This window comes from Cinclus cinclus, chromosome 9, assembly GCF_963662255.1.
Source record: "Cinclus cinclus chromosome 9, bCinCin1.1, whole genome shotgun sequence".
NCBI classification, from domain to species: domain Eukaryota; kingdom Metazoa; phylum Chordata; class Aves; order Passeriformes; family Cinclidae; genus Cinclus; species Cinclus cinclus.
In genome coordinates, this window is record NC_085054.1 from 18,080,549 (window position 1) to 18,105,686 (window position 25,138).

A 25,138-nucleotide genomic window follows, 5' to 3' on the forward strand; every position below is an offset into this window, starting at 1 on the left:
CTTCCTCCTGAAAATGGCCACCAGAAAATTCAGAAATGCTGATCAGAGAGACATCAACTAGCATCAGCCCCAGATACCTCAGTGATAGCACAATGAAGGATCAACAGCTGAGAAAAGACCATGTTAGTACCTAGTCCTCAATTAGGATCTCTCCCTGACAGAAACCTGAAAGATACTTTCCAAGTTTATTGTCTCTAAATGTGCAGTATTTCATGCAAACCTAAAATCCAGCCCTTCTCATCTGTATCAAACATCTTGAAGTTCTCACATGGTTCTCAGCAGCTCACCTTTCTGCTACTACACAGACTCTACCATCCACCTTTCCCAAATATATGCCCCATTTGTATTACTGCTCCTGTAAGGGAATTATCTTACAGATACCTTTTTCCATGGATGACCCTTCTTTTCACAACACCATCTCTCTCTAGCTGTTCTGCAAATTGAAGTTTCAGCTCTCCTCCTTCAAAGCACTGTCATTTGGTCCAAGATATCAGCTCCTGCCTCCCCATCCATCTGCAGTACCAGTTGCCATCACACGACCGCTAGGTGCAACTTTTCACAGCACTTTTCTCCACACATGCCCTCCTGCTTAGGAAAGCTTCTCATTAACTTCTGGGAGGCTTATAGAACAGGAAATTCCAGAAGGAAACAGATGAAACTGCAAGGAGAGACTGGGACCTGATCAACACGAAGAAAGAAGCAGAACTCTTTGAAAGCAACAAGAAAGGTCAGATCTTGATAGGGATTGAAGCTAGTAGTCCTACAAGCAGACCTACTCACACAGCTTATTCACGTTCCAGCAACATTATGGAGGTTACAACTTCCCGAAGACCTAAAGGGAAAGAAAGTAGAAGAGGCAGACAGGAAAACCAGGAAAGCCACCCATACAGGCCTGGAAGAAAAGCTCTAGCCAGACAGACAAAATATCCCAATCTGTAAGAGCATCACCTCCTAAAACCTGTGTGCAGTTTCAGCTTTCCACATCCAATCATCGTGTGAGAAACTCCTCTTGGAGGTCAAGCAGTTCAGCTGCACACACAACAGCAGCACAACGATGGCACAGAAGGGATGGCAGCCTTCCTGCCTCAGGATAAAACACTGCAGTGCCCCTCTGAGCATCTCAGAGTTAACCAAGGTACACAACTGCCTTCTCCAAGCGGTTAATTTACAAAAGTAGGAGTGTACTGCAGTATTTGCACAAGGATCATTCTGTCCACAGCACTCCAAACAGATGAGAGCACACACAAACACACAGTTTATTGAGGAGTATTGGGTTAAACGTTTTGGTGTATCAGGACGGACTCCATCAGCTATGAACAAACAATTCCCTCCAAAACTCAGGTGTACTTTTTATTTCAATGTGAAAGCTAAAGCTGTCTATATTTACAGAGCTACTACAGAAACTGGAGTATTAACAGGTCTGGCTCCATCAGACAACTCTGGTGATGGGTGTACATCAGTAAAAGCCTGTCACGTCCAGCTCCGTACCGCACTAAACGAGAGGAGACCCTTTATTTAAGCTCCCAACAGTGAGACACGAAGCCCTCCCAAACTGTTAAAAGCAGTCATTTGTTCCATGTCACTGCACAAACGCTGATGCCTCCATTTGCTGCAGGATTTCCAATTAGACCCAACACAACTATGTCACTTGATATTAGTCAAATGGAGAGTCATGACAATACAAGGCAAACTCGCAGTCTTTTAATGGAGCATAGTTCTAACAGACATAAAGAAAATGAGCATAAAGAGCTAGTTCCTAATATACATTTCACAGTAAATGCAGATACTACTCAGACAATATAATTTCATACCACACTGAATTGAAGCAACTTTAGGTTTCCCATTTGCTATTACCAGGTTCTTAACTATGGGCTGATGGGCACACTTGGAAGGTGCTACCACCACAGTTCACCTCACAATGCTTCCACACCCCAAACAAATCTTGCCAGCCTTTGTTCTTGTGTGCACGTCCTGCCTGTAGGAGCAGAGCTGCCATACGAAGGGCATGGCCAGGCTGGATGAGGCTTTGAGCACCGTGGTCTAGTGGAAGGTGTCCCATCCAGTGGCAGGGGGGCTGGAACCAGATGATGTTCAAGGTCCCTTCTAACCCAAGCCATTCTGTGGTTCTATCTCAGCATGGGGCTCTACTGTGCAATTTTTCATCGCTTCCACAATGTTCTCTCCAGCAGGTTACTTATTGAGATGAAAAAGCATTAGTAGCCACAACAATTTTCTCACACTTAATGCAGATTCAATCCTGCACATCTTTTCCTCTGGCCAAAATCCCAGCCACACTATAAAAAGATACTGGGCTCTACACAGTCTGATAACTGTGAGTCTTTTGCTCCAATTCTTGAATACTCAAATGTTGCTTTGTTTTAAAGTTCCATGTTTAGCACAAATGAAGAACTCAGCAGGTTTTGCCTAGTTAAGAAAATAGAGATCTCATCTAGAAAGAAATTAATGAATGATTTGTGGGAGGCAACATTCATCTGGAGAAATTCAGAGACTATATGTCTCCACTGTGTTCCCTCCTGCATTTAATGATATGGCCACAGACCAGACAACACACGGGATACAATTACATGAGGCAGCTTCATACAGACTCACACAAAGCACAGTTCCAGCCATCAGCTCTGAGCAAGGCAAACTGACCGTGCTCAGCCTCAGTTAAGCTGTTACTGGTACCCTGGGTGACTCAAACTCACCACAAATCTGCTGGCATCACTGGCATCCCAAAAACATTCACACAGGATTCAATTCATGTGAGCACCTCTGACACTGGGACACTTAGCACTTACCAGCTAATGAATTCTGCTTAAAAACAAGTAGGAAACAAGTTTTAGGGCTTCGACAGTATATAGTGATATGGTGGATGAAACTAGATGGTGAGCCCAAAGGCCCGTGCAAACCTGAATTACTCTGTGATCCTAAGGGCTGATCCAACTGCCATATAACTAATGCTACCTTTCTGTTCCAAAATGCACCTGCTGAAAAAGGAAGGCTGCCAGAGCCAGAAAATGTATATCTGAAACACAAAGGTAACCCTGCAGCAAACTACCTAGTCCCATGGGCTGGTCTTCCAAATAAATCCATAGGTGCACTTAATGCTAGGCGCATAGTGGAATGTTTAAAAGAGCATTATCAGGTATTTTTCAGTCCTATTTTTAAGAAGAGATCATTAAATTGTTGATATAACATTCATCTGTTCTTTTTTTCTCCCCAACTTCTGAATTCTTTAGCCATTTTTAGGAAACGTCAACCTAATATGGTAGGGAAAACAGAGATACCAAAGATTATATGCACTTACAGTAACAAATACAGTAACCAAAAGAGATTCCACTGAAACACAGACCTCAGCATGAGGAAAACCAAAGCATGAGATCTACAAAGAAAAAGGCAAAGGAAATGAGGCTTCATACAACTTCCCTGCTTACAAAATGACTTAATCAAAACTAGACCAAGTCAGAGGCAACCAGAGCCCACTGACAGTGGGACTTTCAGTAGACAATTTTTTCATGTGCAAGTTCAAAGGGTGAGACAAGGACAGCTTTTAAGACAACTTCAAGGAATATCCCACAAAGAAGACATGGAAGAATGTGCATACTTTCAGTGGAGAAGCTAACATGTTGGTGCTGGTGGGAGGAACCTGGGGGCTGATGAATATTTCTTTCAGCATCAAGAGGACAACAAAAACTCCACTGAAAAATTTAGAGACTAGCAAAAAAATCAAGGTGCTGGTAAATCCAGCACTGACACTAACCATCCATTCAGGTCATGCCAGGGAAAGTGAGGATTCACTCCTACTCACCCTGCTGCTTACTAAACATGAAGGGAGATGGGTCCCACACACATAAATGACTGCTAATTTTATCCCAGAGGTAGCAAGCACAATATGAACAGTCTCTGTAAGTCACTTTGCAATTTCTGAGGACCAAAACCAGTACACTGTTTAAAATGCTTTATTTAAAGTGTTCAAACAGTTTAAGGCACAGTATCATATCAGTTCTACCACACAAGAGGACTGAAACAAAACTGCCCTATCACTGTGCATAATGTTGTTACTCTACACTGTACATAAATAATTCAAAATCACAAGATCTATCCTAAAACCAAATGTCTTGTCCTTATCTATTCATCTCCAGGAGTTTTGTAATGTTCTTTCTGCAGGCAATTTTCATCTGACATGCAGCCTAAATTTACTCACAGCCAGTTTATACCCATTTGCTCTTGTGCTAACCTTGCCCTTTAAATCTAAGAGTTCTTTCTCCTCCCTGATGGTCACCCCTCTGATGTATTTATAGACAGCAATCATATTCCCTGCCAGCCTTCATACTGTAAACTAAACAAGCCAAACCTCTTAGTCTCCTCTGGTTAGGCAGGCTCTCCAATACCCTTAAACACCCTACTAGCCCTTCCCTGCACCTGTTCCAGCTTGAATTCCTTCCTTGCAGACAGGCAACTAGAACTGTACAACACATGCCACAGAAGGGCCCAACAAGGCACTCTACAATAGCATTAGTGCACCCTTATCCCATGAAAATAAATCCCCAATAATCTGCCTTTTCCACCAAGTCATCAGCTGTGACCCTTAGCCTGCAGTGAAGCAATACACACCAAGGTTTTCTGAGAGCTGGCTAACTCTATTAGACCTCTAATAAACCCTGGTGACATGCACTGAAGTGCTGCAAATGAAACACTACACCAGCATTAAAGGAATAGCTTTATCCTCTCAATTTAGTAACCACAATAGTTCAGTCTGTTGTGTGTTGACCCAGACTCACAGTCCCAAACAAGAGCCTCTTGGCCTTGCCAATGCTGAGGCAGTCACTCTACCAAACACCCAAGAGAAAACATATCTAACAAAACAAAATGTAAAAAAAAAAAAAAACACCCAAACAAACACACAAAAAACACTTCCCCCCCAAAAATCACACACCAAAAAAATCCCAACAAAACCAAAACCACATGTACATAAAAATTTAAAAAAATAAACAAAAACACAGCAACCAAGAAAAAAAAAACAGCCCCAGGTGTTCAAACAAGGTTGAAACACAAAGGTTGTCACCTTTGTTAGCCCCAGCACTAAAATCCTATGGGAACTTAATGTGGTCAGTGAACAAAACCAGGGAATCAAATCTCAACAAGCCAGAGCAGAATGCAAGGGAGACTTTCACTTTGTATCCCATATTTGCATTTATTTCTCACCATCCACTATGGGTCACCAAGAGACAGGATACCAAGCAGTCTTTTAATTAAAACACATGTAAGTGTTGCAATTAGACTCAGGCTGCTTTGGTGAAAACAAAAGGGATGAAAACAGTTGAAATGCTTTTACTGAATGTCAAACTCTTAGTTGGTTTAAAGCTTCTCCTTCTGGTTTGTAAGGCTGCTGTGTTGCAGACACTTCTGGGACACCCAAGGACTCTGCTCCAGGCTTCAACTACTTCTGAAACAGGTGACCCAAAGGAAGTACACTTTGTTTTGCAAAAGCTACCTTTCTTCTCAGGAATGGGGTTATTTTCCCCACCATTTTATGAACGAGTTTTGGATATTGAACTCTAAAGCAAGTGCAAAAGAGGTTAGACCATGAATGTGCCACTGTGGAAACAAACTTCTGTCCTAATTATTTCAACACAGTCTCCACTCTGCACGCTCCCTTGGGATCCTGTAGGTTCTCATTATTTGTATTTGATTCGGTAATACCTTGGTAAACAACAGAGATACTGTTCTTTGGTACACTCAGGCTCACAAACTTTTGTTTTATGCAACCAGTAGCACATCCACTTTGTGCATAAAACAACAAGAAAGTATTACTGCTCCGCTAGAGTTCTTCCTACCGCAGCCAGAAAAGGAGAATTCTTCCTGCTACACTAGTCATTATTACCTTTTAAGCATGAAGAAAAAGCCACAGGGAAATTCTAAATGCAGACTTGCTATAGCAGGTAATTCTTCCCCTGCCCTGAATCCAAAGCACTGAAACTAGCACTGAATTTGATCTATTCCAGCTGCTACCATCTTCTATTCTGCACTGCACCCTCTGTGGCACTCCCCACACTGCTGATACCATAGAGGTGAGAGCTGCACCACAATACAATCAAATTACCACACAGAGCAGTTAAGTGTTGGGAAGGCAGGTCCAGCTACTAGAGCCAAAGAAAAAACAACTCATCAGCTGGACTGGGAATTAACATCAATGCCTACAGGAAACCAAATATCCTGGAGCCAAAACTCTGCTCTTCCATAAGCTTAAGGCAGGAAAACCTACCTATTAGGAGCATGCCAGCACAGAAGCCTAAAAATAAGGGCGCTCCACAAATGCAGCTCAAACCAAATGAGTCTTCAGCCCTTCCTAAGGTAACTCTTCTCCTCACAAGAGAAGTCATCAACAGCAGTTTCTGCCACGGTACCTTTTGCAATATGGGCATATGCAAGGAATGGGCTCTACTCAAGTCCAGATCTCAAGATCACTTTTCCTCCACAGTCCTTTCCCATATCTTTTGTGCACCAAAACTATTTAATTCATTTTTATTAGCAATTTCAGCTTCATGGTAAAGAGGGATGAAAGCTGCAGATGAATGTATACATTACTGATCTCCATGCACTCCCAGCAGCTAACAGCAGCTGCTTAGAAACCCTTTAAGAGTCTCTTTTTTTCCACAGATGGTAAAGTTCTTTCCCTCCGTGCATTAAATACTCAACAAAAAACATTCACCAAATTATCATATCAACCCATAACCATGCATGATAATTATGTCTTAAATCAGGATTTCTTCTACTGAATTTCAACCAAAATAAACATGGTATAAAGAACAAATGCATGCTTATAGTGAACAACCATTCATCAGCTTAAGTAACTCTAATGGATGTCACTTTAAACTAAGCCTGCACCATCTGTTCTACCCCTCAATTAGCAAGTAAAAAAAAAATTATTCGATACACAGTTTAAGAAAGCCAGCTAATTTATGTAAGTTTTATTTCTCTTCAGCTCAGTGAAACATGCTCTTGTAATGTTTGATATTCAGAAACAGATCAGAATGGAAGGTTGATTTCCCTAATGCTATTAGGAATTTTGTCAGGGGAAATAAAACATCCATTCAATATTTCACCATACAAAAAAAATTCTCGTTAACATCTTACATTTTACTTTAAAGAGTATGATGTTTCTCTCAGCACCAAAATCAGCTGGGAACTAAACAAATCAAATCCAAAGTGCTGCACACATGAACACAAAGCTCAGGACACAGCTCTGCCCTGACAGACTGAGACTACCAGCACAGCAGAAGGCAGTGGATGTGTCCTCAGACCCAGGGGTCTGTTAACTGTGTCAGTTCCTAACTTGCCTCTCAGAGACAAAACCCAGTCCTGCAGGCTGCTGGGACAGAGCCTCACACAGATCTGGCTGCACCGGGACAAAGGGACCATCCCATGTCCAGTGAGAGCAGTGCAGTGCCAAAAAATCACCACCTGTCAAAAAAATAAAAAGCTTCATCCACTGCAAACCTCCATCCAGTTCCACTTCACTCTCCTACCACTCCGCAACATGTGAAAGCACTGAATAAAATCTCTCTTCAGTATGTTAGACCCTGACCTGCTTGAAGGCTCTGTCACCACCAATATTGGAGCTCCCTCTTGGATGTTTGTCTCAAAAAAAAAGAATCCCTGCAATAACAAGGGCTATTTTCCCTGGAAACCTCAACTCCACCAGCACAGGCAACACAACCCAGGGAAAAGAAAGGTGCAAGAGACTGTTGAGGAGAAGAAAGCAAGAGGAGGTCATTGCCAAACACTCTCAGTTCACCTCTTGGAATAGAGCAGGTTGGTTGAAAACTACTTTAAAATCCTTAAATTATTACTTTATTATTTTACATATTACTTTACATTACACTTTAATTTACATCATGGTTTAGGTACTGAGAAAGGCTCATCAGCCACATATGAGCCAGGAGATCCTGCACACTTGACACCAGCACTACTAAATACTGCAGAAGCAGCTCAAAGCGAGATGGTTCACCAAGGGATTACTGACAATTTCAGCTCCCTCCCTTGCCACAGGATTGTGAACCTGGGAGGACATGCTGAAGCCCCTGACACTGCTGCACTGCTTTGCCTCGTATTTTAAGACAGTCAGCTCTGCATAGGCCTTAGTTATTGTTCTGAGATTCAAAGCTCAGCAAAGTAACTCTCTTTTATGTTTAGCAGGGGAAGAAAAGGAGTCAAGCAGAACCACCACCCTAAAACAGCACAGACCAAGCAAACAACACACAAAATGAAAATACAGACCAGAGGCAGAATTCCCCTTTGGTTTAAAGCATCCTGCAATACCTTCCCAGCCCAGCCTCACTGGTATAATCCACATCTAGTGCCCACACAAACACAGGCTGGCTGCTCTAAGCAACTGTGCTCCAAAGAGGAGTAAGAGCTCTCAAAGAGAATTCATCTCTTCACTCTGCACCATTCTTATGTCTTCTACACACCTGTAAGTACCACTGAGAAAACTCGAGCCTGCAGTGGCTGTTGGGTGCAATTCAAGCTCACTCCTGGTAAGCACAAACATGCAAATGGCTTTGCACTGGACTTCAGTGCTTTGTATCATACAATCACTTTTATGTTTCCTTGACCTGAAAAGCATCCTGACCTATCCAAGTACCTTCTGCACATAAGGAAGCTGCCTGTAACAAAGCAGGAACCAGTGATCAGATCACAAGACCATTTGTTAGAAGAGTTTCAGAGTACTGAGTGCTGTCAGAAGTCTCTCAGGCCCCACCATGCTTTACACATGTTTTTTTTTTTTAAACGTTTTTAACAGACTTGAGACAGGATCAACCAAAGAAAAGCATCTTTGCTTCCTTTTTTTTTTTTCCTGACTCTCTTTCTGAAAAAGAAAACTCCGTTGCCTGCAGTCATGGTGCTGTGGTCAAGGACTTCACAGAGCAGAATAATGAAAAATAGAAACAATGTACAGGAAAACAGCAAACCCTAAAAAGGTTAATGATGGCCATGACATACACAGATCAGACTTGTATGTCAATGAGGGAGATAGCTTGAGCCCTTCCTGTAAAGGTGCTATTTCATCATCAGTTCAACCTCCTTTTAACCCAAACTAAACTCGTTTGCTTTAGAGATCTCTCTTCCCTGGTTCACTGATGTTTCCTTGGTGATAAAATATAAGCACAACTGTTTAGCTAAAGGAGTCCTAGACAGGCAGGAGCCATGAATCAACTGGATGCTGCCCCAGTATAATGGGTCTTGTTATCCACATCCAGTCTTATTCTGAGAACACACACTTTATCACTGAAGTGTTAGGAAATTTCAAATTATGCAGATTATCTCAATCTTTATTTTAAGCTGATACTTTTTCAAAGTAAGAGACTGAGATGAGAAACAGACTACAAATATTTCAGCTCCTGCTACCGTGACCAGACTATTGCAGTTTAGCTCTCCAGAGGGCTATCCTAGGACAGTGATGCCTGGCCTTTCACTCCTAAAGTTGACACACTAATCCATGAACTGGATCAGATGACACCAGCTCCCCTGTGCTCTGTCACACCAGACAAAGCTGAGCTTCTGAACCCTTACTCCACAAGCAGTCAGGAGAAAAGGCAACAATAAAGCAGATGCAGGTATTAAAACAAAAGGAAGAGATTGGCATAAAAGGGTGCAGCAAGCCTTAGCTGAATCCTGAAGCAGACTTCATGCCATCACTGACCTTCACATAGCCAGTTTGCCCCACTCAAAGGCTTCTCATCTCCTATTATACTCATTCACTGAGAAAACACCCTCCAGACATCTGAGACATGTCTCTGTTATGCTTACTAGAACTTATTAATCACAGCAAATGCTATCTATAGAACACACACATTAATGAACAGCCAGCTCAGCAGCATGAGTTCTGGAACAGTCACTGCAGTACAGAAGTGCCACCCGTTTGTTACTGGAAAATGAATACTACAGAGATCATTGTAAGTGTGTAATTCAACAGAATTACATAAGATTGGGAATACGAGCAAATTATCCGAACAGAAATTCTGCAAACTGTGATACTAGGATTGGAAAGCACTTCACAGCTCCATGATCCACATCAGTTCATGAAATCCATGCAAACAACACATTTGTAACAATTTCAATTTTACTGTGCTTGAGTTACTCTTACACGGAGAATCATGGAAGAAGTTAGCAAGAAAAGGGACAACACGAATATGTACTACTCTCAGAAAATTATACATACACTGCTTGTTCACAACTGCAAGCTAAAAATTTCTTCATGTGTTCCACTAGAACAGATTCTCTGTTGAGACCATATTAGCTTTGGTGATTTGGTGATAGTGTTTTTAGTGTTTGGGAGTTTTTTTCCCTACACGCCAAACACCTTCTACAACATCTGCTCATTGACAAAAATGAAAAGAAAGAAATGCAGGTGTGCAGAACACTGCAATGTCATAACCGCTTCCCAATAAAATTTTCTGTTAAAAATAATTTTAATTGAGTACGCTGAGCTCCAGAGTACTTACAACCTATACAGCCAGTCCCTCCTTCTCTTCTACAGGTGTGAACTCCAGTACAACCTCCAGTTAAACATCTTTAGGCCCAGCTCTGTAGGAACTTTCACTCTAAGAGTCCCCAGCACTTATCAAAAAGGAACATTATTACCTCCCATACAATAGCTTCAGTACTCTACTAGACTTTTCAGAGAGCATCATGAACAGACCAGGACAAGAGTTTCCCAAGTCACAGCTGAGAATCCCTCCCCACTCCCACAGCACCTGGCTGTGGTAGGATTTCCTCACTAAACCTGAAGGGAAATGAAACAATACGACAGGGAAAACAACGCAATGGAGTTCCATGTCCTACCAACTCATCTCAACACTATCAAATTCAACAGAAGACACATACATATACACACATTAACTTTCTTGAGCTAAGTAAAATTGATCTACCATGTTGCCCACAGAAAACAGCAAAAGAAGTCTAGCAAGATTTAATGAAAGTGAAAGCAAATGCAGTTTATATGGTTTTTTTTTTCAGTTCAATAAACCTTTTAGTATGACAGGAAATCATGAGCTTTGCTAAACTACTGGGATGATCAAAGCATGCCACCAGCTAACAAAGTACACAAAGAAACCAGGATATCACAAACTATGAACACCAAATGTAAATCCACTCATGCTCAGAACACCATTTACTGAATTCTTACTGCCTTCGGTCCTCAATATCATAGCAGCTATCAACTACCAAGATATGGAACAACAATCACTGATTCAGTGTAATTACCAGCTTACAGAACAGTTTGGTATGACAGCATGTCTACTATACAGCTTTCATTTAGATCAAGTAGCACTTGACACTGAAACTTCTGACAGTAATAACATTCCACGTGATAAATTCTTACCTTATAATTGCTGGAATTTACCCAGGAAGTGGCCAGTCCATCAACCATTTTATCCAGCATAGTCTGATCATGTTCGAGATCAGCTGACTTCTGTTTATCTGAGAAATAATCTATCAATTCCTGGCCAACCTGAAGTCTTTTTCCAACATCCTTCTGCAGCACCTGCGCTAAGCAGTACTCCATACTGGGCTCCATAATGTCTCAGAAATACAGCACCAGCCAGAAAGCCAGAGGGCAGCAGGGTCAAAAACTCCCTCTACAAATGTACGCAGGAGGTCGCCTCTTTCTTCGATGAAGGTTATTGAGGGCCTGGGTTTCAAAGATGCAATTCTGAGAATGGCAACAATGCACCATGTGTGTGTGGACAGCAGCTGGCAGGATATTAAAAGTCCAATTTAAATAACTGGTAATAGATGAAGCAACGAGCAGCGCTGTACAGTTGAGTCTGCAATAAATCCCAATTCAGCAGTCCATTCTGAAAGAAATGAAAAAGAACAGTATTATAGGTTAAATGAAGACTGGAGAAAAAAGAAGACTGAAAGCATGTCACAAAATAGGTTATTCATATACAGCTGTGAAGCTGTGTAAGTCAGATACCAGCAGCATTGGTCTATTTTAAGGAATCAAACAAGGTAGGTCAGGATAAAAACCTTATTCTTTACAACAGTAGTTATGCATCAGTTGCCTAAAAGTTTTAGGGACAGACAATAAATTTGCAGCTTAAAGCAAAAGCTGATTAATAATCAGTATTATTGCAACTGCCACCGCCCACCCGAAAAGGCAGGGACAAAATCCTTAAGCAGATCACCAGGAAAACCTATCTACTTTAAGTGAAAGCAGGAAAAGGTCTGGATCCTGTTTTGACTGCTGGCCTTCAGCAATCAATGTCATCAGCTGGTCAGCAAGATAATGCACTAACACAGGGCTCCAGGACTGTAAAATGATCAGTTTTCAAAAACTAGGTGCTCAAGCTGTTTCCAGGCTGAATTCTGTTACATCCCAACTGCCCATGTCCAGGAAACAGCACTCACTGGCACACTCTAAATGCAGTTCTGACAACAAAGGACACACACAAGGAAAGTCACGCCAGACTTTGCTGCCACTCAGAGGCACAGCATCATCTCAAAAGGTTTTGGCTCATGCCAAAAAAAAAAAAAGTTACTGTATGTATGGGCTCTGGTTATGTTCTTGAACCCTAGGTACTCTCTTGTCCCCTTCATTAGGGACTTTTTTTTATCCCTGTATCTGCAGCCAAATGAATCCCTCCAGGCATGCAGAGAACAGAGTTAGGGCTAGTCCTCCACCTTCCCACAGAGCAGGGCTCCTAGCATCACCACAGTGCTTCCTGAAGCACTCCCTCATCACAGGTTAGCTGTTTTTGGAAGTGGGTGATAAAAACCCAGGGTGTCTTTTTGTTTCCTGGCTAATAATACCCAAAGCTAGAAATCTGCCCTACTTTCTCCACCAAGATGAGGAAAGCAGGTCAAGCTCAGAGTAAGGGAAGAGGTTGTGCAGCAGACACCTGGTTCAATAAACAACTGGAAGGAAGCTGGAGGCTCAAGTTCGCTAACTGGAAGCACTGGGGGCAGCAAATCTAAATACCTTGTGTTTGAGCAAGTAAGGCCTTCACAAAGGTCTTAATAAAGCAAAGTGGACCTGACAGCAGATGAGATGCACACAATAACCCCAGCCTGGAAACAAAAGCACCCTTTGCACAGCAGACTATTCAGTTCATTACCTCACCCCCATCTTCCTTGGCCACATCTTACCACCACCAAGCACACCATCTAGATTCAGCTCTGAGGGCTTAAGCTTCCCTAACCCTACAAGCATTGCCACACATGTCCCAGCTTCCTACACTGGTTGTGCAGGAGTCACCAGAGGCCTTCTGTAGGTCCCATCATTCCAGGCAGCCAGTTCAAATCCCTGCTGGCTGATGGGCATCAAAACTGGCTCTTGTAAACCAATGCACTCACCTCAACCAACTGCCAGGCAAATCCTACTTTCAGCCAGAAGGGATTGCTCATGTTTGTACACTAAGCTCCCTCCTTGTCAGCAAAACCTCACCCCCAGAGCAGCAAGGAAACCTTGGCTGATACTGCACATACAGCACCTCAAGCTTTGAGTTACTGCTTGTGACCCCCACCCCAATCTAAACCATCTCAAGGACACATAACACTCCCACCATTTTGTTTCAAGTCACCTCAGGTGGGATTTGATTTTAAATTCTGAAATTGTCAACACCCCCTCCAATCAATACTCTTAACACCTTTTTTCTTTCTAAAAGAAAGCTCCAAACTACAAGGAAGCACTGCCTTTTTTTTATTGCAGCTTTTGCTGATGCTGCAGTTTCTCACTTGGTCACTTTAGCACCAAATCTGAAAGAACCACTCTGAGCTTTTCCATCCTCAACCAAAATGGTTCATGACACGGCACTCAGAGGCACAAAACCAGAGCCACTTCCACAACAGTACAAACACAGCAGATGTTTCCATCCAGGTCTCCCTGTCTGCAGCTTTGAATACTGGCCCCTGCCCTGCCCTCTAGTACAGGCTGGTCTTGCTCTTTGCTGCAGACACTCCACTTAAGGGAGACAGTCTTACACCCAGCATAATCTAAATATCCAGTGGAAGGACTTTCACATAGCAGGGAAGCATTTCACTGGACACCTTGCTAGCACGGAGCTACTGCAGAAGGGACAGGAAACTGGTATTAAACTGCTACCACATTCTAGCTGAAACCCTTCAAGTTAGCTGAGCAGTTTCTTTTGGACTCCAGAAGCTGCACACATGTTCAAAAGGGGACTCTTCTGCTAAACTGGATGGATAGTGAAGAAAGTTTAACTGCTTTTAAAATGGAAACGTAGGACTTGCTTAAACTTGAAAATTCAGATTACAAAAGGGTGTGTGTGCATGAGTGTTAGTTACCACAGAATAGCCATTTTTTATTAACATCACACAGAGGCAAGTCCCAACACATCCAGAAACCATTAGCTGGCCATACTGCCATGAGAAACAAGCATTCAAAGTTTCAGGTCTGTCTTCTATGTGGTTTTCAATGAAGAGATTATAAGTCTCTGCCTATAAGCACAGAAACAATCTTTAAAGCAAACTAAAATAAATAAATTTCTCTCCACTTTCCTTGCTTTGGAAGGCATAGGATAAAAAACATGGTGGACTACAGAAGAACAGTAATTTGTTCACAACCTTGAGGACTGTAGTCTAAAGAAGATCCACTATACATTATGGCAATGCTATCAAATGCATACAGGAAGAGCCAGAAACATCTTTGAATCCTAGAGGAAACAGTAATAGGAACCCAAGAGGAAAAACTAAACGTGGTTTGCATCTACCATCTAACAGGCGTTTAAGCAAAGCAACACTTTCCTTAAAAAACAAAACAAAAAACAAAAAAAAAAAAAAAAAAAAAAACCAAACAAACAAAACTAACAAAAAACCCCACCCCAAGCTATCCTACATGTTAGGAAATGGAAAAAACACCCCCTGGAAAAAAAAAATCCAAGCTGACAAAAAAAACTAATTTGCCAGACAATGAAGTACATAGCTGTTGCAGCCCATCAAGTCTTCAATCACCTGGGCAGATGCTCCCCACCTAAGTTTTGAAAAACACAAAGTCACAGTCTCAGCCCCAGTGGTCTACTTCTGTCCTGGACTTTTTGGGTAGCCAGTGTTAGGCACGACAAAGACATAAGACAATAAGACATAAACAACTCTGGACAGGGATGTTGAGTACAACCTCTTCCCACAGCAGAACAGTCATGCAGAACCCTAAATTAATAACTCAGTGGCACAGGTCCTGTGTTTGGAGCTCCTCCAAGTTTTGAGAAGGGTTGCCAGTATAAGCTCCAGAGCAAAGGTTTTCTCCAATCCTCCTCCAAGTCTTGTAGTCTGCCCTCAAAGAGACAGGCTAGGCTGAACACGTAGACAAAATAATCCAAGAGAAAAAGCTACCCCGATTCTGTCATTGAAAAAAAGTTCTTTGTTTCACTAATAAGCCATCAAAACTATGTGCTTCGTAGCACCCAAATTTTCCATCAACAGCTATCCAGCAGAAAGCCACTATACAAAGGTTTATGTTAAATGCCACCTTGGAGCTCAAAATTATCAATGTAAAGGGGAAAGCTGACACAGACCAAAAAGCCCTAAATTGCTCAGCTTAGATACTACCATCATAACAGTATAAAAGCTGATAAAATTCACAGTAAAGCAACTGGCTCAACACATACAATAAATTAATCCAAACAGTAATAAGGAAATACCTGTTACCTAGGATGCTCTGGCAATATTAAACTGGGTACCTAAGTCAATGAATTTTTTTCAGACTAAGTGAAAGTGCATGATTTGCAATTCTCAAGTAAGACTATCTTAGGACAACTTCACAGAAAATTTTGAATCTTCTTCCTCTTGCAAGGAAGGGAACCTGAAGCACATAAAAATGTACTATTACTCTTCGTGTCCTGCCTATCCTTGAGAGTTCTTCCAATATAACTATCTGACTTTTAAATTGATGTTCACTCTCCTCTGCTCTAGACATCAGGTTATCACCTTTGTCATGTTTCACTGTCATCTTCATTTGCCAAAAAGTCAATGCAGTCCATAATCTCCCCAGACAACTGCTCCACACACAAGCATGCAGAGACAAGCCTCTTGGTGCCACTCACAATCACTGGGGGCAACAGCCAGCACCACTCAATAACCAGCTCTTTGCAGTCATCTTCTCCAAGGTATCTCTCAACTTCCAGCCAGCGGGCTTAATTTGTAACCAACTTGTAAACATGACCACACTCCTTTGGTGCCATTTTTTTGTGTATACATGGTTAGCTGTAGCCCAACAGCTGTAGAAATAACACAGCAACACAACTGTACCATCAAGTCCCCTTCTCCACAAGTGTCAGGATCTAACCACACAATCACTTAAGTTAAAAATTAGTTCAAGGTATATTCGACAGACCTCTGTCAACAACAGAACTCTGCTCCTTCAGGAGATCTCCACCCTAGCCAAACGGAGCAATTTTTTCAAATATAAAAGCAACCAGACATCCAACCTGCTGTAGTTCTGCAAGGTGGGCAGTGTAAACACATAAGAAACTTGGTTTGCCAGCCAAGCCCCCTTGGGCACAAAATTCAGAACTATTAGAACAGCACCTGGGAACCATGTGCTGCAAAGACTAAGTAGAGACATCATCAGCAAGGCAGTGTCAAATTGCAGGCTCTGCAGGGTGGAAGTTCTCAGCCCTCTGTCCACTTCTCTATTTTTGCTTCCACCAGTACAGCTATACTGTCCTGAGAGGGGACTGGTGTCAGGCCTCTACAAAGTATTACAATCACGAAGCACTCAAACAAACCTACTCTTTCCTCTGGTGTGCAAGCAGCTGTGAATAAAACAGCTCAAAGCGTTCTTACTCATTCAAACTCTGAGAGAGTATAACATCAAGTATCCTACTTGAAGAAGAAAGCAACGCTTTACTGGAGCTAAAGGGAGTTTGTAGGAAACACCCACCAAGCAACTGACTGATGGGCTCTCGCCATTGATCACCTGCATCCATAAGTAGGCAATAATGTTTCTTTAGTGCCAGGGAATATTACACCATCACTGTGATTGTTTTAAATCTGTAATTAGTGCTGCCCTGTACTTCAGCCTCCCCTAATCCAGAGATGATATCTTAGATTTCCAGACCGACAACTCATGCTTTTCTAATTAGCTGGCGGGACAGCCCCACGCTTATCTCCCTGTACCAAGTGTCTCTGGTGGCACTTGATGCGCTCCTTCCACGCCCCATCCAGTAACTCTTAACTGTCCTCAAACAGTGCCAGTGCTGCCACTTCTCAGTCAGCCTTGCTGATAAGGAAAGCACTGCCTAGATGGATGCAGTTTCTTTTCTAGAAGGTCTTCTTCAAAGTAAGGTTTCTTTGTCTTCCCACAGTCTCGGCTGTACCAATGCAGTGTAAAATTCTACTGCTGCAGGTAGTTCGTCCTCAGAACAGCCAGGTCTGGGTGAAGGCTTGCTATGATTCTGCTAAATACTGGCTGGTCTTCAGACTTGCCTGGAGTCTGTTAAGAGGTTCATCATCACAAGTACAGACAGTAAACCACCTACAGCAGGGCACAACTCCACTGTCACCAGGAAAACTGAAACAGATTTCTAGAATGTAGACAGGTGAAAGATTTCCAGGGCTTAAGCTAACTATGGCCTTCTCCCCCATATACAAACCTTCTCGGCCAGATGCCGGGTGTGAAAGTTGCATTACCTAGCCCGGGTAAGATGAGAGATAAGCTTCAGATAACAGAAATTCTTATGCTTCCACTGAAGGCATACATTGCTGCCTGGGTAACTGAACAACACACAGAGCTACCGGTAAATTTCAGCAATGCAACAATCTTTAAAAAATCTCCTCAGTAATGAAGCTGCAGCAAATCAAGAAAACTCACAGGTCACCTCAATGTGACTCCAATACTCTACACTAACAAAACCACTTTGCAGAATGGGAGTAACACTTCCAGAGTAGGGGAGAAAATGAGATGAGCTTTAACATCTTTTGTTTTCCTAATACAGCCCTTCCCTGAAATTAGTTTGGTTTTAACTTTGTCTGAGACCAAGGACGAGTCTAGAATGAGCTTTCAAGGTCTCTTTGCTTTTTAACAGTTCAAGTGCCAAGACACAGCTCAAAATCCTACAAAGGCAGAAGCTGCTCTCTGTGGACTCCCTCTTGAAGACATCTCAGTTCATGGTTCCAAGGAAATTTAGTACAAGCAACTTATTAGGAGCCTACAGGACCAGTGGCAGGCGGGACTATCATCATGACACTTAATTCTGTGAATAGTACTCGAGTTTTGGGTTTATGTGTATGAAAATATCCTCCCTGACCCTTACTCTAGAGATCTACCCTTACCTCAGAGCCTGCAGATTGCAGCTCTGTCACTGTGGGACCCTGGCACACAAAGCACACAGCACTGGCTCTAAGACTTCCAGCTTGGCTCTGCAAGGTGACATAGCCAAGGGTCTACAAGGTGCCACCCAAGGGGCTGTTGTGGCATCCCAGAAGAATGCAAGTGTCATCAACCTCCTTTCTACAGCAACTAGGAGAGCAGAACAAAATTTTCCAGTCACATCCTAACCTTCTCCTCCACAATTCAGCAGCAATATTGGATCATCTGGAAAAAACAAGAGAAGAATAGACTTTCACCTGTAGCCTTGTGGGTAAAATACTTAGCAAGGCTCAGAAGTAGAATGCTGCTGAGAATCAGAGCAGTGACCCATCATCACTTGCAGTTTGCTGCTGGCAGGACAAGTGGCTTCACAGAACATCTGCATCCGGTAATCTCTTTTGGCATTGCAATTGATCAAGTTCCTTGGGCTAAGATTACTAATTTAGGCAGTCCTGAAGATGGAAAGCATCTCCTTCATGTACATCACTTGAAAAAAAAAGTAGTGTAATACCACCTTCCTATTTTTACAGGCAGGTACAGGGTAGGAATTCAGTGCCTTCCCCAGAGTCCCTCTAAAGCAAGTCTCCAGTGGCAGTGGTAACCAAGGGTGAGCTAATACCTTGGGAAAAGAAAAACCAATACCATCACATGCTGGTATAAGATCCAAATAAGTGAATTTTAAGGAGAGTAGGTTTGACATAAATTTCTCACTCCAGTCCTCCAGGACCTTGATGTTCCTACTGATATATAACTGGCTAGTGACACAGAAGTCAGTTTTTGTGTAAAAGTCCAAGCCAGAGCTACCCTGGAAGGAAGTACTTGAGACACAAACACTTATAGAAAAATGACAGGTTGGAACAGGAAAATACAGAAGATGAAACTTTGGGTGCAAGCCCTCAAGGGACACTGACTATGGGATGCAACAGCAGCAGTTTGCAAGGCAAGTTTTAGAAAAAGGTTATTTTCTTGGTCCCTCTTCACGCTTCCCAGCTAATACCCATCTCTCTTCCATGATTTTAAGCACAAGTTTTTTGTATGGCAAAACAGGGATCTTTGCCTACCCCTGTTCTCCAGGGCTGCCATGGAAACTCTTGGCCAAGGAGAGGAGAACTCAGCAGCAGCAGGATTTCAACTGCTGATGGGCAAAGGGGGGCTGGGGGATAAAAGCCAGCACCTAGAATCAGTCAGTTCCAGGGAGGGGAAGGAGGGTTACTCCTTGCAAACAGGCTTAAAGTGATTCTACTCTGCCTGGCACTTGCAACCATACAGAAGTGGACAGTCAAAGAAATCCCTTGGGAGTGCAGAAAGCCACCATGACACTTTAAGGAATATAAAACAGTGGGTGGAGGAAACACAGGGCAAGGAGGAGTAGGAGGAGGTTTTCTTTGACATGACCATGAACTGGGCTGAACCCTAATAACAGCTGAGGGAACTTCTGGTCTGCAAAACCATCTTCATGTAACAGGCAGAGAGACAACTGCAATTCCTCCCTTCTGCTCAGCAGCACTTTGAAATAACTGTCAAAATTTGACTGTGTTTTGATCAGATCTCTGCCTCAGTAAATTTCTGTTGGTTCAATTAAGCTTTCTGCAATATCTTGGAATCTACAGTATCTGCACGCAAAATGTAAAGAAAGGGCCACAGACTAAGCCTGAAATACTGAAATGCTGCATCAGGGACTGGCCTGATTAGGCTGTTTAGTCTGTTATCCTGCTGGCAGTGGAAACAAATTAGAGATTTTTAAATCTTCCCACTCACTAAATAAACTAATGATGATGACACTTCTGTAATAATTAATTTTGTGGCTCCTGCTTGGCATACTTGTTTCTGGATGCAGAATGGACATCTCCCTCCTTGCAGAGCCAAACATGCAGAGATTTGATTAAGGGGCAGAACAGGAGGCCAGATGAACTAAAACACTAACCATGAACTGAGATCAAATCTCTTGAGGAACACCTGCAACCTCTCAGACAAAATGCACTTGTTGCCCTTCTACAGCTTGAACAGTTCCAACTCCATCCAGTTCATTTGGATTTTGTGGTGCAGCTTTTTTCCAGGTGTAAGAGTGCTAATGCTGCCAAAGACAGAAAAAAGAACTCTCCCATATATGACAGCCAGACAACAGCGTAGTGCAGAATGCCAAGGAACATGTATGTGCTCAGCTCCTCATTATCCCAACTGTGCAAAGCTCATAACCAGCTCATATCATGCTTTCATACAGCTTTGAGAACTGGTAACAGGTTGGTCCAATGGGCAGGATCCAAACCACTGAATGGGCTCTAAAGAAACAGGTAATGCAAGCTTCAACACTGTATAGTGTGATGAAAATGGAGCAACTGAGCAAAGCACAACATAGACACCATCAAAGAGCGAGGTAAAGCTAAAGCTGCACATCACAGTCACAACGACCTTCATCAAGGGAAGAAGCAAACCCCTTCCCTCTCAGTCAGACTGCTTAGAATTTACTCAAGTCGCAGTCTGAAGAAATTAACTGACATGGACAGTCTATTTTATTCACTCAGGTGACAGACCTTCTATGCTTGCCAGCATTTTCTCCACTGCACTGGGAATCACTGCTCCAAGGTGAGCTGGTGCTGGCAGAGTACAGGAGAAGCTTCAGTGACAACTGCCAGCCAAGGAGGTGTGAACAGCAGCAAGCCCCATCCAGGCAAGCCAACAAGATTTCCAGCCCTAGTCTAGGCAAGGTCTGAGAAAATGAGGCACTCAGGGTGACACATGAGCCTGATCCAAAGTCATCTGAGGCCAGAAGGGACCTGTAATGGGTCCTGCAGTCCACAAGCCTCAAAGCCACATTACTCTCACAGAAATCTACGTGCCTGTTGAAATTGTGAGGTACGTGCAGGGAAGGACACTACTTTACCCATCTAAACATTTCGTGTCCAGCCTCCTGAAAACATCTTCTGACTTGCCCCTGACACAAAGGTCGTTTTTGGGCTCCTCTAAAGAGGACATCTTGCCCTCTTCCTCCTCTGTGATGTTGTAAATCACTACAGAAGTGGCCAGACTTGCTGTCAACTCTCATCCTCTTAACATCCAACAGCCCTGACCAAATTGCCTGATGGACAGAGAAGGACTGATTAATATGGGAGAAACAGGGAAATTTCATTTCAGTTTGACTTTTGCTGTTTATGGTTTTCTTAATACCTAAGTTGTAGCATAGATTCAAGATTCCTATAGAATTTCAAAGATGCCTGGAGCACCAACTAATTCAGTCATAGGCACTCTCTCCAGCTGTACTTCTGGGGAACATCAGGTGAGCTAGAGAAACATTTCCACTTCCAAAATCTGCTGCTCTATCACTTTATACATCACTTGTTATCAGCTAAGTGAAGCAAGGCTGAAGTGTATAACACCATGGCATTTTTCTTCTTGAAACAAAGTTTGGAAGCTGCTTGACAAATTCTAAGGACTTCACAGAAATGTTGCAGGCATCAATGTGAAAAAAAATCTATTTATGCTGGCAACAATTAAAAAAAATAAGCAAGGGAGACTATGAAATAGAGAAAGAATCACCCGTGGTGACATGCCATTCCTCTGTCCCTCTCATAACTTCCAGGCTTCAGTCCCACTGACAGGGTTCAACAGAGAAAACAAGCAAAGACTCGGCTTTGCCAAGCCCACGAATGCAGCACAAAGGCTTACTCCACACAGCAAGCTGTGTTGCCAAGACAAGGAAGACCCTGAATATGACAGTACTGCAGTTCCATTCTGCACTTGGGTGTAGTCCTTTACTCGAGAGAAAGCTGACTCCTATCACAAGTTCTCAAACATATCCCTTCCCCAGCTGCCAACCTATTAAATCCAATTCAGAGTCCCACATGGAAGCAAATACTTGCACTTCCAACACCTTTCTGAGAACTATCTAAGCACCACTGATCCAAATGAAGGACCTGTGTCTCCAGGTATCAAGCAACAATACTTTGTCTTCAACGGTGCCCAGGGAGCAGCAAGAGAAGCACAGAAGAGAGATTCAACTGCTCAAAAGATGCAGATAAATGGGCTACACTGCTCAGCAGCAAACTGGACTAAGACATATTTGTCTCTGATGCTGGCACAAGTACTGGGTCGGAGACTACATCCCTGCTCTGTGAACACTGCCTTGGCACACGCTACTTTGCTTAACATTGATTTATGAAGTCAGACCACATGGAGCAGAGAGATCTATTGGTCAGAACAACCCACACACCTGGGGAGCCTCTGTGCTACTCCACCACAGGCTCCCCAGACGACCCTGAGCCTGATATCCTACCTCAGTTTCCCACATCCTTCTCAAGCAGCTGTGGAGGGTACTGGGGAAGGAGGCACCCTTTCCCTTCCTCACCAGTATCTTTAGACATGTAACATTAAAAATGCCTTAAGCAGAGCCCACACAGGCCTGTAACACGCACAATTACATCTGATTTACTCAGACCCAGTATCTTTCTGAAGCATTTCTGCAGGATTTGTCTAATGACCGACCCACCTCTTCGCACAAGCTCACGGTTCCGACCCAACTTCCATTAAAAAGGCTGCCAGAAATAAACGAAGCAGAGCACGGCACGTGCACAAAGGGGCCAAGCACAAGGGCTGAACCCACCCAAAGCACTCGATGCTTTCGGGAGCACAGCAGCCTCAAGCGTTAGCAAAGCCCCGCGCCGCTGGCTGAGCGCGGCACGGTCGCACCTCCCTCCCGTCGCCGAGCTGTTTGTTCCAGCGGGGACCCTCGCCGGGACCCCCTGCCCTGACACGGCCCCGGCACCGCCGGTGCTCGGCGGCCCCAGGCCGGGTGGGCCGAGGGGCGGCCCCGCGCCAGGCCCCGGCAGCCCCCGCACCCCGGTCCCGCCGGACCGCCCTCCCCCGCCTTTCCCGAACCGCGCCGCTGGGAGAGCCGGCACCACGCTCCGCCCGGCCGGTGCCGCCGACGGGTCGGGTCGGCCCCGCCCCGAACCGCGCTCCCCGCGGTCACCCGGCGGCGGCACCGCACACAAAGCCCCCGCCCCCCCCCCCCCCGGCCGCACTTCTCCCCGCAGCCCCCCCGCGGTGCGGGCGGTACCTGCGGGGCGGGGGCCGGGCGGACGCGCTCCCTTCTCCCTCTCGCGTCTCCCTCCCTCAGTGCCGGCGGCGGCGGCGCCCGCTCCGCTCCATGGCCGCGCGCGCGCCCCGCTGACCACGGGAAGAATGGGGGACCCAGCGCGCACGCGCCGCCCGCGCCCGCCCCGCCCCGCCCCGCGCGCCGGCGCGGCGCCGCCCTGCGGCCGCTGGTACCGCGGTGAGGTCAGCGCGCGCTGTGAGCATGCGCGGGGCTGTTACCGCTCGCTCGGTCGCCATGGCGACCCCGCCCGCCGGGACGCGCGTTCCCGGGAATGCCGCTCGCGTTCCCGGGAATGCCGCTCGCGTTCCCGGGAATGCCGCTCGCGTTCCCGGGAATGCCGCGGCCCCGTCCCCGCTGACGGGCCTCCAACCACTGCAGCGCCTCGGCTGCTGCTCCGAGCGGGGACAGGCCGAACCGCTTTGAGAGGAATCCCCCGCGCTGCGCGCGGAGAGCGTGAGGGCTCGGCGCACTGCCCTTCTTCGGGGAGGCCCCAGGGACCAGCTGTGCCACAGAAACGCCCGGTGCCTGCGGCTGGAACGGGCCTCAGCGGGACATCCGGTACAACCTCCTGCTCCAGCGCGGCCATCCCAGAGCATGTGGCGCAGCACTGTGCCGTGACAGCTCTGCAGTGAGGGAAACTCCACGCTGTCTCTGGACAAGCTGTTCCAATGCGTGGTGACTGCACGCTAAAGTTCTTCGTCATGTTCAGGAAATTCCTGTGCAGCAGTTTCTGCCGGTTGCCTGTTCTGTTGCTGGGCACTACCGAGCCGAGTCTGGATCCATCCCCCTTTCGATACTTAAACACATGGATGAGGTCTCCTCTATCATCTCAAGGCTGAACAGCCCCAGTTCTCTCACACTTTTCTCATACCACAGATGCTATAGTCTCTTTTTAATCATCTTTGCCCTCCACCGTACCCACTCCATGTTTGTTTTGTGCAGCCTTAGTTAAAAAGCTGCATTTAAAAGCAACTACTTCTTCACGGACAAGTGCTGCCACTCTTACAACTGCAGTGAGAATGGGAAATAAATGCCCTGTGCAGAAGCTCTTTACCAAGATGGATTTGACCACCTTGGTCCCTGGGTCATGACTGCTTTTCTCCTGTTGGTTGTGCGGAATGAACCTCCATGTCCCCTCAAACCACCACTGTCCTCATCCTCTGTGCTGCTGAAGCTGACCTCCGTCACACTGCAGTTCCCAACCAGCACTGAGTCTGAGCCACCAGAATATGGGAGAGCTGTATGTAGAACAAATTATTGCTTTTCATTCATAACTTTGTGAAATAAACACGCCCTTCTCCTTGACTCACAGCTCTGGCACAGCAATGACTTTTGGCAAGCCCCCTCCAAAAAATCCTAGATTTTCCAGTTTGTTCTTTTGTGCCATCAGGTTGCAGAGCAACACCTAACTGCTGCTTTGGGTTGAAGCCATCAGCACAGGCTGAGTGTCTGGAACAGGCTGCACAGATGTCAAGAGAAAGCTGGGGATATTAGTGCTTAAAAGGATGCCAGCTCTGAGCAAACTGAAAGCAGGTGATTACAAACCAGCTTTAGAAATTACCATGGTTCTCACCCCCAGGCAGTAGCTAATCTCCTGAGAGCCCAAACTGGCTAAGCACTACCCACAGTAGAGACACAACAGTTCTGCTTCAGCACAGCCCAACTCGGTGCCTGAGTGTTTCCCCTCCCTGGCTGGGCAGTTCTGCAAA

The 25,138-nt window shown here is 44.7% G+C and overlaps 1 protein-coding gene across 2 annotated transcripts in view; it reads right to left on the bottom strand.

The window, feature by feature from the left end:
* CLASP1 (cytoplasmic linker associated protein 1) overlaps positions 1 to 23,428 on the bottom strand; it is a 168,529-nt gene extending 145,101 nt beyond the window's left edge. For both annotated transcript variants that reach the window (XM_062498278.1, XM_062498277.1), the window contains exons 1-2: positions 23,391 to 23,428; positions 11,390 to 11,864 (exon numbers count right to left, since the gene is read on the bottom strand). In XM_062498278.1, coding sequence (XP_062354262.1) covers positions 11,390 to 11,584 — 195 coding nt within the window. In that variant the 5' untranslated portion in view covers positions 11,585 to 11,864; positions 23,391 to 23,428. The remainder of the gene's footprint in view (positions 1 to 11,389; positions 11,865 to 23,390) is intronic.
* Positions 23,429 to 25,138: the final 1,710 nt, after the last annotated feature.